At 52.8% G+C, this 13,013-nt stretch overlaps 1 protein-coding gene across 4 annotated transcripts in view; it reads right to left on the bottom strand.

Annotated features, from left to right (window-relative positions):
• RBM27 (RNA binding motif protein 27) overlaps nucleotides 1-13,013 on the bottom strand; it is a 1,065,407-nt gene that overhangs the window by 107,494 nt on the left and 944,900 nt on the right. For all 4 annotated transcript variants that reach the window (XM_086931662.1, XM_086931660.1, XM_086931661.1 and 1 more), the window contains one exon: nucleotides 2,468-2,554. In XM_086931662.1, coding sequence (XP_086787788.1) covers nucleotides 2,468-2,554 — 87 coding nt within the window. The remainder of the gene's footprint in view (nucleotides 1-2,467; nucleotides 2,555-13,013) is intronic.

The raw sequence follows: 13,013 nt of genomic DNA, 5'->3' as shown, positions 1-13,013 counted from the left end.
CACGTAACTGAAACCAATAGGCCATAGGCGGAGCTACGCGACCGCCCATGGCCTATTGCGTGTTTTGCTACCAAAGGCCAATGAAAATGGACCTAGGAAATAACACGCACGAGCTGGGTGTAATTTCCAGGTCCATTTTCAAAACCCCAGGAAAAGGACTCTGGCTACGCCACACTGCTTCCGCAGTGTACGCTAGGTCCGAGACTTAAAAAGTAAGCAGGGTGGGGGGCAGGAGGAAAGTGCATGGTTCAGTACAGGCGGCCTCCAAACGCCTCTGATGATGAGCAGGAAATACAAATACTGTGTGTGTTACCTGGGAAGCGAAAAGTGTGCCTGCAACAGCAGATAGGAAACATTCATTTAAGAAAATAGCGCTCACAGACTGTAAATGAAACATACTGAGCAACAACTCAAGTAAAAGGGAGTCACCTCATTGGACTATACAAAAGCTGGAAAGGCGGTACTAAGGAGGGACTACTAAGCATATTTAGGAATCAAAAGCAACCATTTAGAATGGACAGTAACAGGAGCAAATTGAAAAGATGGGCGAAAAATGGGCAGAGCTTTAAGTTCATACCTGAATACAGCATGTCTCGAAGAGACAGCGCAAGTGCTGCCTAGGCAAGACCTAAAAATGAAGAGGTGGAATATCTGCAGTGAACAAACTGGTGCCTTGAACTCAAAGAAAAACGCCTGGCTGATGAACGTGATCTTTGCCTTGATGATATTGATCTTCTTGGGAGGACCTCTGAAATACTGGAGGTAGAGGAGGTGATCGCAACACCAGTTGTGACGTAGCTGTAGGTACCGCAAGTGATGCAGGGATTAGGGAGACAGGAAAAGGAGATGCTAGAGGGTTAAGTTGGTTACTCAACTTAACCCTCTAGCATCTCCTTTTCCTGTCTCACCAATCCCTGCATTCACTCTCAATTAAGGAGAAGAGAGAGATCACTAGAGAAAGTGTTCTAGTCTGAGATGGGGAATTCTTCTCTTGATTAGCTGGCACAGCCAGTCTGCTAATAAATGTATGGATCTGCTTGATGGCGTGTCGTTCAACATCAAGTCGCTTTTCAACAGCATGCCATGTATCAACTTTCCTTGCTTTGAAAAACCAAGTCTCGACAGCAAGACGGTCTTCGATGTCAATGTCTCGGCGATGAGTGGCTACTGTGACTGTCCCCAACATCGTGGATCTAGATACGGACCAAGATCGTAACCTCTTCTAGCCTTCAGATCTCTTTCCAGATCTCCCTCTGCGGTAGTAATTTGTGACAGGTGGAAGTCCAGCGATGAAGGGATACCATGCTCCTCCGATATATCCCTTTAGCAGACTACTGTCATATAATCGACCTCCTGCATACAATGAAGAAAGATTTTGTTTTCCCTATTTTTCAATTTTGTCCTGACATCTGCCTTTTGTGTGTGTATGGTCTTGTGACTGATGGAAGTCAGTTAGACAACAGAGTGCATGAGGCTTTGCCTAGGCCTTCCTTCTCCTACAAAAATAGGATTTAACCAAATGTGCTGCCTTTTTGTGATGAAAAAAAATAAATATTTTCTGTCAGGAAACTGAAAATAAACATTCCAATTCTTGAACGACACCATGGGCATAAAAAAGCCAACGTTTGGAAAGGATTTTCAATGAAAGATAAAAAAAACAGGACATGGGTACTGGTGGAGTGTGTTTCCTTAAAGCAGTGCCAGTACTCAACAACTTCGGAGTGCAGCCTATTAAACTCCTTTGCCTGCTTTTCTCAAGCTCTTCCTTTGAAAAAGGTCTGTAAAAGAGTCTCTCAATACTTTTTCTAATTTAGTTACATTTTGAAATTAAAATTGCCATGTATTTTAAAAAATAAAAAAAATAAAAATTGGGCAAGATAAGTGCCATAAACTGTCAAAAATTGTTATGAAGTTTAAAAATTTGACTTTTCTAATAAAAGATTCTATGTTATTTTATAAAAAGAGCTCCAGAGCCTACACAAGGGTGGGACAATTCAGTGCTTATGATTATTAAAGGAAATCATCTGAAGGATAAATCAATAACCTTGCTGCGGTGGTTATAGATGCCACACCAGCAAATATAGAAAACAAGCAAAATGTGCACTATGCTGGAAAAAACAACATTTGGAGGTGTGCGACGGAGGGCAGGTACAATCAATCAAAAAAAACTGATAAGCTAGCTATGCTCATTTTACCTGCTAGATTTTGCCTGACTACAATAGGACTACAATATGAGAACCAAGCCAAATACTGTGTCAAAAGTAAATGATCTTTATTTATGTGATATGAACATGATAAAGACTAGAGGTCCTAGAACAGTTTAACTCTATTAAGTTACTTTCATGCAAGCAAAAAATGTCCCAAGCTTTAGTCATGCATGCTCTCTCAGAAAATGTACATTTCTAAATAAACCAATAAAAAACAATTTAAAGAAGCCCAACATAAAGCTATACATCAGTCTACTTACATTTTCAGCTTCTGATCTAGTCTTGAACATTAAAACCACAGTTAATGGAGAATCCTCTTCTTTCAGATCTTCAATACTTCCAAATTTCTGAAATTCAAAGTCATGCACCGTGAAAAATGTTCTGTTACATGTTTTCAGCTCAGAAGTTTGTACCTGCCACTGCTATTAAGGATGTGGACACAAAAGGGACTCAAAGAGAAATCCCTTCCGTAAACTTAATTGCATGCAGAATTGTTGTCATCTAGGAAGGCAAACATTTTTTACAGCCACAAAGGCCACACTAAACACAGACATCTTAGACTTTTAGAAGGCTAAGAAAATCATGCACACACCTGTTTGGAAGGCTAAGAAAACATGTACTTTCATTCAAGAGGTTTGACGCAGCAAAGATGTACTACTGTGCATAAACTTAAAACTAAATATTGAAGGCCTTCTGAGGAAAGCTTAATTGCAGTTTTTCCTCGACCGGAATATATATTTTTCCTTTCTGCAAGCACAGAAAGATGGTTAGTAATAAGAGAGTGTGTATTGAAGAATGCAACAGGGATCCCCTCTTAACCAAAGGTATTACATTCAGATACCCCAGTGCCTTTGCATTGATGAATCGTCTCTGAAACTTTGAACTTCTTTTTAGTTTCGCCTATCGAAAGCTGCGCACTGCGCAGCTTTTCGGCGCAGGCGAAATCTAATGTTAACAGTATGTGTGTGTTGTCCCGCCCTCTCTTTCCATTGGCTAGCTCCATAAATGGAGGCTAGCCATTGGAAGAGAGATCTGCTAGTCATTCTGCGAGCAGATTCGTGGGCGTTCCGAAGATTTTTAGGCTTTTTGCTACGTCATGCGGCTGTGGGCGTGTTTACAATGTTTTTTTTTTTAAAAGCTTTGTTTTCGCCATTTCGGAAGTGTCCTTTGCAGGGGTGGGTTGCGCAATGTACCGCTGTCCGTTCCCGTCCCCCTTCCGCTGTCTGTGAGCCCGTTCCCGCCCCCCCTCCCGCTGTCCGGTCCGTGTGCCCGCCCCCCCTCCCGCTGTCCGTGAGCCCGCCTCCCTCCCGCTGTCCGTGAGTGCTTTGTGTGGTCAGGCGATCCTCTGTTTGTATCTGCGAATGTTCCCTGACCTCCCAATAAAATGTTTTTTACGAATAGGCGTTAATTAGGCCTCGAGTGAGTAAGAATGGTAGCCCGCTTCTCCTAGACGGCCTCCATTTTGGAAGGGTCTCTTTTGCTGCGGTGTAGAAAGAGGAAAGGATGTAAGTTAATGGCCGATGGGACTGAAATAACGCATCTGACAGGAATGGCGCCCAGGGGAGGGGGCAAAGCAGCGCGTCGGCAGCTGTGACAACGAGGCGCTTGTATTCTGCTAGCTCTGGATTTATCAAGGTATAGAAATGCAAATAGTGTTTAGCAACACAACAAAGCGGCGCTGCGAGCTCGGGTGGGGGAAACCATTGAGTTGTTGGCTCCAGGGGGGATGTGCGTGGGAGAAGTAATTAATGTCCCTCTGTGTGTCGAGAGCTATCAGGTTCCTAATTAGCTGAGTCAACCTTGTGTCCCTCTGTGCAGAAAAGAATGCGATGCTGGTGCTCGAGAAGTTAATCTTGTTTGTTTGCGCTCTGGTGTTCATTTGGCCTTTTGAAGGTGTACACCATCCGTCTCCCTGGAGGTAGAGGCTCGTGCTCCATACCTGTTCTTTAATAAAAAGATGAAAAGATGAGTTGGCATTCAGTGCTCGTCTTCTCAATACTATTAATTATCAGGCGCGTCTCCCGCTGTCCGTGAGTGCTTTGTGTGGTCAGGCGAACCTCTGTTTCTGCGAATGTTCCCTGACCTCCCAATAAAATGTTTTTTACGAATAGGCGTTAATTGGGCCTCGAGTGAGTAAGAATGGTAGCCCGCTTCTCCCAGACGGCCTTCATTTTGGAAGTGTGTCTTTTACTGCGGTGCAGAAAGAGGAAAGGATGTAAGTTAATGGCCGATGGGACTGAAATAACGCATCTGACAGGAATGGCGCCCAGGAGAGGGGGCAAAGCAGCGCGTCGGCAGGTGTGACGAGGCGCTTGTATTCCGCTAGCTCGGGATTTATCAAGGTGTAGAAATGCAAATAGTGTTTAGCAACATGTTAGACGGGACCTGGAGGGTCGGCCGAGGACAAGGGGAGAGGTCTCCGGGGAGAGCCGTCTCCAGCGATCGTACAGACAAGTAACTCCCCCCCCCCCCCCCCCCCCACAGAATAGGCACCACACAAGGATAAGATTTAACGTTCTTTATAAGCAATCTTGAAGTACGGTAGGATGGTACAAGGAGGTCTGGACTCAGGGGTCCCCTCGATTCTCGTCTCTTGTATGGGAAAGGGGTAGCGGGACAGTCTTATTACCAATCTGGTAGTTACGATGAGATGATGGGTAGCTCACAATCCTCGAGCTCGGCGTTCTTGAAGGACGGGTTGCGGCAGCGCCAGCAGATCCCGGAGTGGTCGAAGGTGGCAACGGTCCGCGGCAGCGCCAGCAGGTCCCGGCGAAGATGGTAGTTACAACGGGTCGCGGCAGCGCCAGCAGGTCCCAACGAAGATGGTAGTCACAACGGGTCGCGGCAGCGCCAGCAGGTCCCAACGAAGATGGTAGATTGCAGAGGACCGCGGCAGCGCCAGCGGCAGGACGACAGTTCACAAGGCAGGGCTGCAGCAGCGCCAGCAGTCCGTCAAGGATGAGTTCTTCTCGGTGTCTCTCGACTCCAGGATACAACTGCCTTCCTGCTCTGGAGCTGCCCCAGTTATAGGTCTGGCGGCCTTTGATGTCCGGACCCTCGCACTTGGAGGTCAGGAGGTCCGGGATGAGGGAGTCCAGACACCCAGCAGGGGGGTGGAGCCAGCGCCCGGGGAGGCTGGGGGCGATCGGCACCTGGCGGGGGAGAGCCATCGACACTTCTTCCTCCCATTGACCTGCCAAGTGGTCCGTTCACCTCCTGGGTGGATGGTGGTGCCGGGCTGTCGGGGCCTGGCCAGGCCCAGGGTTGGGGTCGAGCTGAGGCCACGCGGCCTCGTGGTGCAGCGTCTAAGATGGCGGCCGGGCCGGGCAAGGGTGCTGACGGTGGCCCGGGCCGGTAATACATAGATGTCCGGGAGCAGGGGTCCCGTAGGGGACGGTTTGCGAGTTGCTTCGGTGGGTAGCACCTGGAGAGCCGGTGCCCGGGCCCTGCAGTGCGGGGAGGGAGCGAGCCCTTCATGTGGCCTGTCCAACATGCGTCCCCCCCAGCTGAAGGCGGGGAGAGTCACCCATCTTCTTGGGGACTTTCCTCGTCGAGGCGGAAAAAGCGGGACAGGCCATCCGCGTTGGCGTGATCCTGGCCAGGGCGGTGCTCCACAGTGAAGTCCATCCCCTGCAGGGAGATGGACCATCGCAACAGCTTGGGATTCTCCCCCTGCATCTGCATTAACCATTGCAGGGGGCGATGATCTGTTTGCACCCGAAAGTGGGTACCGAAGAGGTAGGGCCGGAGCTTCTTGAGGGCCCACACTACTGCGAAGGCCTCCCTCTCGATTGTGCTCCAGCGCTGTTCCTGGTCCAGTAGGTGTCTGCTGATGAAGGCCACTGGTTGGTCTACTCCCTCGGGGTTCAGTTGGGAGAGGACGGCCCCAATGCCATGGTCGGAGGCATCAGTCTGGACGATGAACTCTCGGCTGTAGTCGGGAGCCTGGAGCACAGGGGCGGTGCACATGGCGGCCTTCAGCTTCTCGAAGGCCGCTTGACAGTCAGGAGTCCAGTTGACTCTTTTTGGCTGGTTCTTGGATGTAAGTGCCGTGAGGGGCCCCACAATGCTGCCATAGTCCTTCACAAACCGCCGGTAGTATCCGGTGAGCCCCAAGAAGGCTCGGACCTCGGTTTGGGTGATGGGTGGTTGCCAGGACTGGATGGCAGCGATCTTGAGCTGGAGGGGGGCCACCAGACCGCTCCCCACTTGGTGTCCGAGGTAGGTCACGGACCCCTGGCCAATCTGGCATTTGCTGGCCTTAATTGTGAGGCCGGCCTGTTGGAGGGCCTGCAGGACCTCTCGGAGGTGGTTGAGGTGGTCTGACCAGTGGCGGCTGTACACTGCGATATCGTCCAGGTAGGCGGCGCTGAAATCTTCGAGGCCCGCCAATACCTGGTTCACCAGCCGCTGGAAAGTGGCTGGAGCATTTTTCATGCCGAATGGCATCACTTTGAATTGGTAGTGGCCATCCGGGGTGGAGAAAGCGGATCGTTCTTGGGCCCTGGGGGTGAGGCCGATCTGCCAGTATCCCGCTGTCAGGTCGAAGATGCTGAGGTAGCGGGCAGCCCCCATGCGGTCGATCAACTCATCTGCTCGGGGAATGGGGTGAGCGTCGGTTCGGGTGACAGCGTTCAGACCCCGATAGTCAACACAGAATCGGAGCTCAGGGGTGGTGCCGGGGGCAGCAGCTTTGGGGACCAGTACGACTGGGCTGGCCCTGGGGCTGTCCGAGGGTTCGATGACTCCGAGGGTGAGCATCTTGGAGACTTCAGCTTGGATGCAGGCACGTACCCGATCTGGCACGCGGTACGCCCGATGTCTGATGGGGGGACTGTCCCCTGTGTCCACGTCATGTAGGCACCAGGGGGTGACCCCTGGGGTGAGGGAAAAGAGAGCTGCGAAGTGCAGCAGGAGCGCCCGACAGTCTTGGCGCTGCTCTGAGGTCAGGGCATCTGACAGCCGGACCACGTCTACCGAACCATCCTTTTGACGTGTCCTCAGTAGGTCGGGGAGGGGCTCGGAGTCTTCTTCTGTCCCACTGTCTGTAGCCATCAAAAGGCTGAGCTCCGAGCGCACAAAGTGAGGCTTCAGTCTGTTGGCGTGGAGGACCCGGAGGGGGTTCCGGGAAGATTCCATGTCGATGAGATAGGTGACGGGGCTCTTGCGCTCGACCACCTTGAAGGGCCCCGTCCACTTATCTTGCAGGGCACAAGGTTCGGTGGGGGACATCACCCATAATTGCTGGCCAGGTACGAACTCTATGGAGGAGGCGTTCTGATCGTACCATTTCTTCATGTCCTCCTGACTGGCTTCAAGATTGGCTTTGGCGATTTCTCGGAACCGCCTGGTCTGATTGCGGAGGGTCAGGAGGTACTTGTAGATGTCTGGAGGGGTTTTCAGGGGGGCCATCTCCCAACCTTCCTTGACTAGGCTGAGGGGCCCTCGAACAGGGTGCCCGTACAAGAGTTCGAAGGGGCTGAAGCCGAGGGACTTCTGAGGGACTTCTCGGTAGGCGAAGAGGAGGCACGGGAGGAGCACATCCCACTGGCGGCGGAGGGGCTCTTCTAACCCCATAATCATTCCCTTGAGTGTACGGTTGAACCGCTCAACCAGTCCGTTCCCCTGTGGGTGATAGGGGGTTGTGAATCGGTAGGTGACCCCGCACTGCTGCCAGAGGGATTTCATGTATTTCGAAATGAAGTTCGTGCCTCCGTCGCTGACGACTTCCCGGGGGAAGCCCACTCGGGAGAAGATCCCCATTAAGGCACGGCCGACCACTGGTGCAGTTACAGTTCGAAGGGGGATGGCCTCGGGATAGCGGGTGGCATGGTCCACCAGTACCAGGATAAAACAATGTCCTTGTGCTGTTTGGGGGTCCAGGGGCCCCACAATGTCTATTCCCACTTTTTCGAACGGGGTGGTAACCACTGGAAAGGGCTGCAGGGGTGCCTTGAGTTTGCGGCCGCTCTTCCCGCTGGCCTGACAAGTGGGACAAGACCGGCAGTGGTTGAGCACGTCATTTCTCATTTTGGGCCAGTAAAAGTGGGTCACCAGGGGGTTGTAGGTTTTGTCCTGACCCAAGTGTCCGGCCAGGGGGACATCGTGGGCCAAGTTCAGCAGGAAGTCTCTAAAACGGAGGGGCACCACTAACACTCGACTGGCCCCCAACTCGGCGATTCTCTGTTCACTGTACAATAAATCATTGTCCCAATAGATCCAGTGGGCCCCGGCTGTATCTCCCGCGCTCTGGGCGAGGGCTTGTTGTCGTAGTCCCTCGAGGGAGGGACATGTCTTCTGTTCTTGGCGGAATTGCTCCTGTGTGGGTCCCCCTTCTTGACGCCACTGAGCCAGGTCTGGGAGATCCTGGGGCTGAACGAGTTCTTCTTGGGTTTGTTCTGGGGGGGTCGACGGTGTCGGCGTCCCCCACCGGAGCGATCGGGGGAGGAGGTGCTGGCCATTCGGGTTCTTCTGGTCGGGGGATGGTGCGGGCCGCCATGGACCGGGTGGTTACGCACGCCCAGTCTGGAAGGCCCAACATCCCGAGGTGTTCTCTTCTTTCTACGGCGGCCCATGGGGAACTCTCGAGATCGTTCCCCAGGAGACAGTCCACGGGGGCATCATCGCGGACCGTCACCTTCAGCATGCCGGATACTCCTCCCCACTCGAAGGGGATGCAGGCCATCCGACACATGCCCTCTGAATTGTCGGCTGACCGGACGGGGCAGAGAATGTTCGGTATTATTTGCTCGGGGGTCACCAGGTGACAGCGGACGGCCGTCACACTGGCCCCTGTGTCACGTAGGGCTTCGGCCTTGCGCCCATTGATGCTCACCCACTGACTATACTTTCTGGTGTTGGCGGGTAGGGGAGCCCGCGGGACCATGTCTCTCCCCCCCAGGCACGCCAGGACCATGGCGGCTGGCTCCCACTCTTGTTGCTCGTGTTCGTACTCTTCCTGGTCCTCGGGGACTTGCTCTTCTCCGAGGGCGGCGGCCGCTACCTGGCGGGGCCTCGGGGTCTGGTTCTGTGGACAGTTCGGGTCATTGGCGTAGTGACCGACTCGCTGGCATCGGAGACACGTGACATTGGCTCTGAACCCCGGGCGCATCGGGGGGTTGCCCCTGTTGGCCGGGGGCGGGGTGCTGGTGGCGGGAGCGGCCGGGACGGTGTCTTTCCCCCGGCCCTGGCCTCCTCCTCCTCCTCGGGGGCGGTGATGGCCTGTTCTGCTCGGTCGGGCCACCCCGGCCCACTCGGGTGCTCTCCCATCGGTCAGCCTCGGCGGCGAGCTGCCATGGATCAGTCATTTTACTGTCGAGGAGGTGCTGCCTGAGCTCGACAAAGCAGTTATTGGAGAGGTGCTCCCACACAACAAGGTTAAAAAGCTGCTCGTAGGTCGTTACATTGCTCCCCTTGATCCACCCCTCGAGGGCTCGGCTGAAATAGTTCACATATTCCACCCAAGTTGTACCCGGGATTCGGGTGCAGTCGCGGAACCTCTGGCGGTACATTTCGGGTGTCAGCCCATATCGAGTGAGGAGGGCGGCCTTCATGTGATCATAGGACGTCATTTGGTGATCCGGGAGCTGTAACAGGGCATCACGGCCTTCGTTGATGAACCTCCCCCATAGACCGGCTCCCCAGTCACTTCGATCGATCCGGTGAGAGGACATGGCGATCTCATAGGCCTTGAACCACTGCTGTATGTCGTCGTTTCGGTAGAACTCTCGGACGACATCTTTGGGAATGTGGACCTTTGATTCTTAAGTTCCTGGGGTGCGTGGTCGCTCAGGCACCCCCAGGTCCTTGCCTTGCTTACGTAGTTCTATTTCGGCTAGTTTGCGCTCGTGTTCATACGCCAGTCTTTTTTCTTCAAGCTCTCCGTCTTTGTTTTTCCTCCCGCTCTTCTCGGAGCCGTAAGTGTTCTAGGTTCAATTTTTGTTCCGCTAGTTTTAGTTCTCCATCCATTTTGAGCCGTGCCAACTCCAATTCATGCAGTCTGGTTTTCTCTCGCTCTTGGATCTCTTCTCGGGAGAGACACGCTCTCCTTTCCTCGGAAGGAGCGGGGTTAGTTTCCGGGGCTTCGCTGTGTTGGTCCCGGGGACCAGCGGTGTTTACCTCTGCCCATGCTTCTAGGGCGTGTTTAAAGTCATCTTTTGTGCTCAGACCGGTGGTAGCAATGCCCAGTTCTATACAAATTTTTTTTAATTCTCGATGGTTGTACTCCTCCAGTTTGTCCATTTGGAATTTCTCTGTAGACCCGCTCTCTTGGGCCGGCATTGTGGTTTAGTCGTGGGGTGAGTTGCTTTCCGAACGATTACGCGTTGGTTCGGATCGCGCCGATGGCCACCAATGTTAGACGGGACCTGGAGGGTCGGCCGAGGACAAGGGGAGAGGTCTCCGGGGAGAGCCGTCTCCAGCGATCGTACAGACAAGTAACTTCCCCCCCACAGAATAGGCACCACACAAGGATAAGATTTAACGTTCTTTAGAAGCAATCTTGAAGTACGGTAGGATGGTACAAGGAGGTCTGGACTCAGGGGTCCCCTCGATTCTCGTCTCTTGTATGGGAAAGGGGTAGCGGGAAAGTCTTATTACCAATCTGGTAGTTACGATGAGATGATGGGTAGCTCACAATCCTCGAGCTCGGCGTTCTTGAAGGACGGGTTGCGGCAGCGCCAGCAGATCCCGGAGTGGTCGAAGGTGGCAACGGTCCGCGGCAGCGCCAGCAGGTCCCGACGAAGATGGTAGTTACAACGGGTCGCGGCAGCGCCAGCAGGTCCCAACGAAGATGGTAGTCACAACGGGTCGCGGCAGCGCCAGCAGGTCCCAACGAAGATGGTAGATTGCAGAGGGCCGCGGCAGCGCCAGCGGCAGGACGACAGTTCACAAGGCAGGGCTGCGGCAGCGCCAGCAGTCTGTCAAGGATGAGTTCTTCTCGGTGTCTCTCGACTCCAGGATACAACTGCCTTCCTGCTCTGGAGCTGCCCCAGTTATAGGTCTGGCGGCCTTTGATGTCCGGACCCTCGCACTTGGAGGTCGGGAGGTCCGGGATGAGGGAGTCCAGACACCCAGCAGGGGGGTGGAGCCAGCCCCCGGGGAGGCTGGGGGCGATCGGCACCTGGCGGGGGAGAGCCATCGACACTTCTTCCTCCCATTGACCTGCCAAGTGGTCCGTTCACCTCCTGGGTGGATGGTGGTGCCGGGCTGTCGGGGCCTGGCCAGGCCCAGGGTTGGGGTCGAGCTGAGGCCACGCGGCCTCGTGGTGCAGCGTCTAAGATGGCGGCCGGGCCAGGCAAGGGTGCTGACGGTGGCCCGGGCCGGTAATACATAGATGTCCGGGAGCAGGGGTCCCGTAGGGGACGGTTTGCGAGTTGCTTTGGTGGGTAGCACCTGGAGAGCCGGTGCCCGGGCCCTGCCGTGCGAGGAGGGAGCGAGCCCTTCATGTGGCCTGTCCAACACAACACAACAAAGCAGCGCTGCGAGCTCGGGTGGGGGAAACCATTGAGTTGTTGGCTCGAGGGGGAATGTGCGTGGGAGAAGTAATTAATTTCCCTCTGTGTGTCGAGCGCTATCAGGTTCCTAATTAGCTAAGTCAACCTTGTGTCCCTCTGTGCAGAAAAGAATGCGATGCTGGTGCTCGAGAAGTTAATCTTGTTTGTTTGCGCTCTGGTGTTCATTTGGCCTTTTGAAGGTGCACACCATCCGTCTCCCTGGAGGTAGAGGCTCGTGCTCCATACCTGTTCTTTAATAAAAAGATGAAAAGATGAGTTGGCATTCAGTGCTCGTCTTCTCAATACTATTAATTATCAGGCTCGTCACGGGAGGGGGGGGTTGCGGGGCAGAGAGGGTTCGTTGTCCTGGACCTCGTGCTCCTGCCACCAAATTCATCTTTGTAATGTGGCTGTGTGTGTGTGTGGCTGTGTGTGTGGCTGGGTGGGTGTGTGTGGCTCTGTGTGTGTGTGTGGCTCTCTGCATGTATGTGTGGGGCTGTGTGTGTGGCTCTCTGTATTTGTATTGCTGTGTGTGTGGCTCTCTGTATGTGTGTGTGGCTGTGTGTGTGTCGCTCTCTGCATGTGTGTGTGTGTGGGAGAGACAGCAGTGTGAGAGAGACAGCAGTGTGAGACCTTTTATTTATGTTTTGGTTTTTGAAACCTAAATAAAACACATTGTTATCTGCAATATCATTAGCTTTAACTCGCGTAAATACGCGACCTATTGCATTGCAAATGCTATAGGTCTCGCATTTGCGAAAGATTACGCTATTGGCATTGTAAATAACAATGCCATTTATTTATTTATTTTCAAAACCAACACAAATAAAAATGTTGTCATTTACAATGCCAATAGCTCAAACTTTTCAAAAGGCGAAACCATTACATTGTAAATGCTTGTTTCTCTTCCAACCTTGCCCCCTAAACTTACATTTACTGAATGTCAAATCATGTGTCTTTTTCTACTACCTCCACACGGCCTATCCTTCTCCTCCATTATCACCGCCTGCCCTCTTCCACAACCTCCAGTACTATTACTATCATCAATAATCCTCAACCACCTGTCCTCCTGCACCCTAACCACTACCACAACCATTACTACTACCATTTCTATTGTCTCTAACACTGGTCCTCCTGCACAACAACTGATTTCCTGCATAATCAGCACCACTTGTTCTCATTGATCAAAACACCATAGGTCCTCCTGTACAAGCTCAACCTTTTTTTTTTAATACTGTATTTAGCATTTTGTTAAAGACAAAGCAAAGCACTGAGTTCAAATAAAGGACATCTCGGTTACAATCATGTGGCA

Source organism: Lissotriton vulgaris, chromosome 7 (assembly GCF_964263255.1).
Source record: "Lissotriton vulgaris chromosome 7, aLisVul1.2, whole genome shotgun sequence".
NCBI classification, from domain to species: domain Eukaryota; kingdom Metazoa; phylum Chordata; class Amphibia; order Caudata; family Salamandridae; genus Lissotriton; species Lissotriton vulgaris.
The sequence above is the reverse complement of the archived record's forward strand: the minus strand, read 5'-3'. Positions and strand labels throughout refer to the sequence as shown.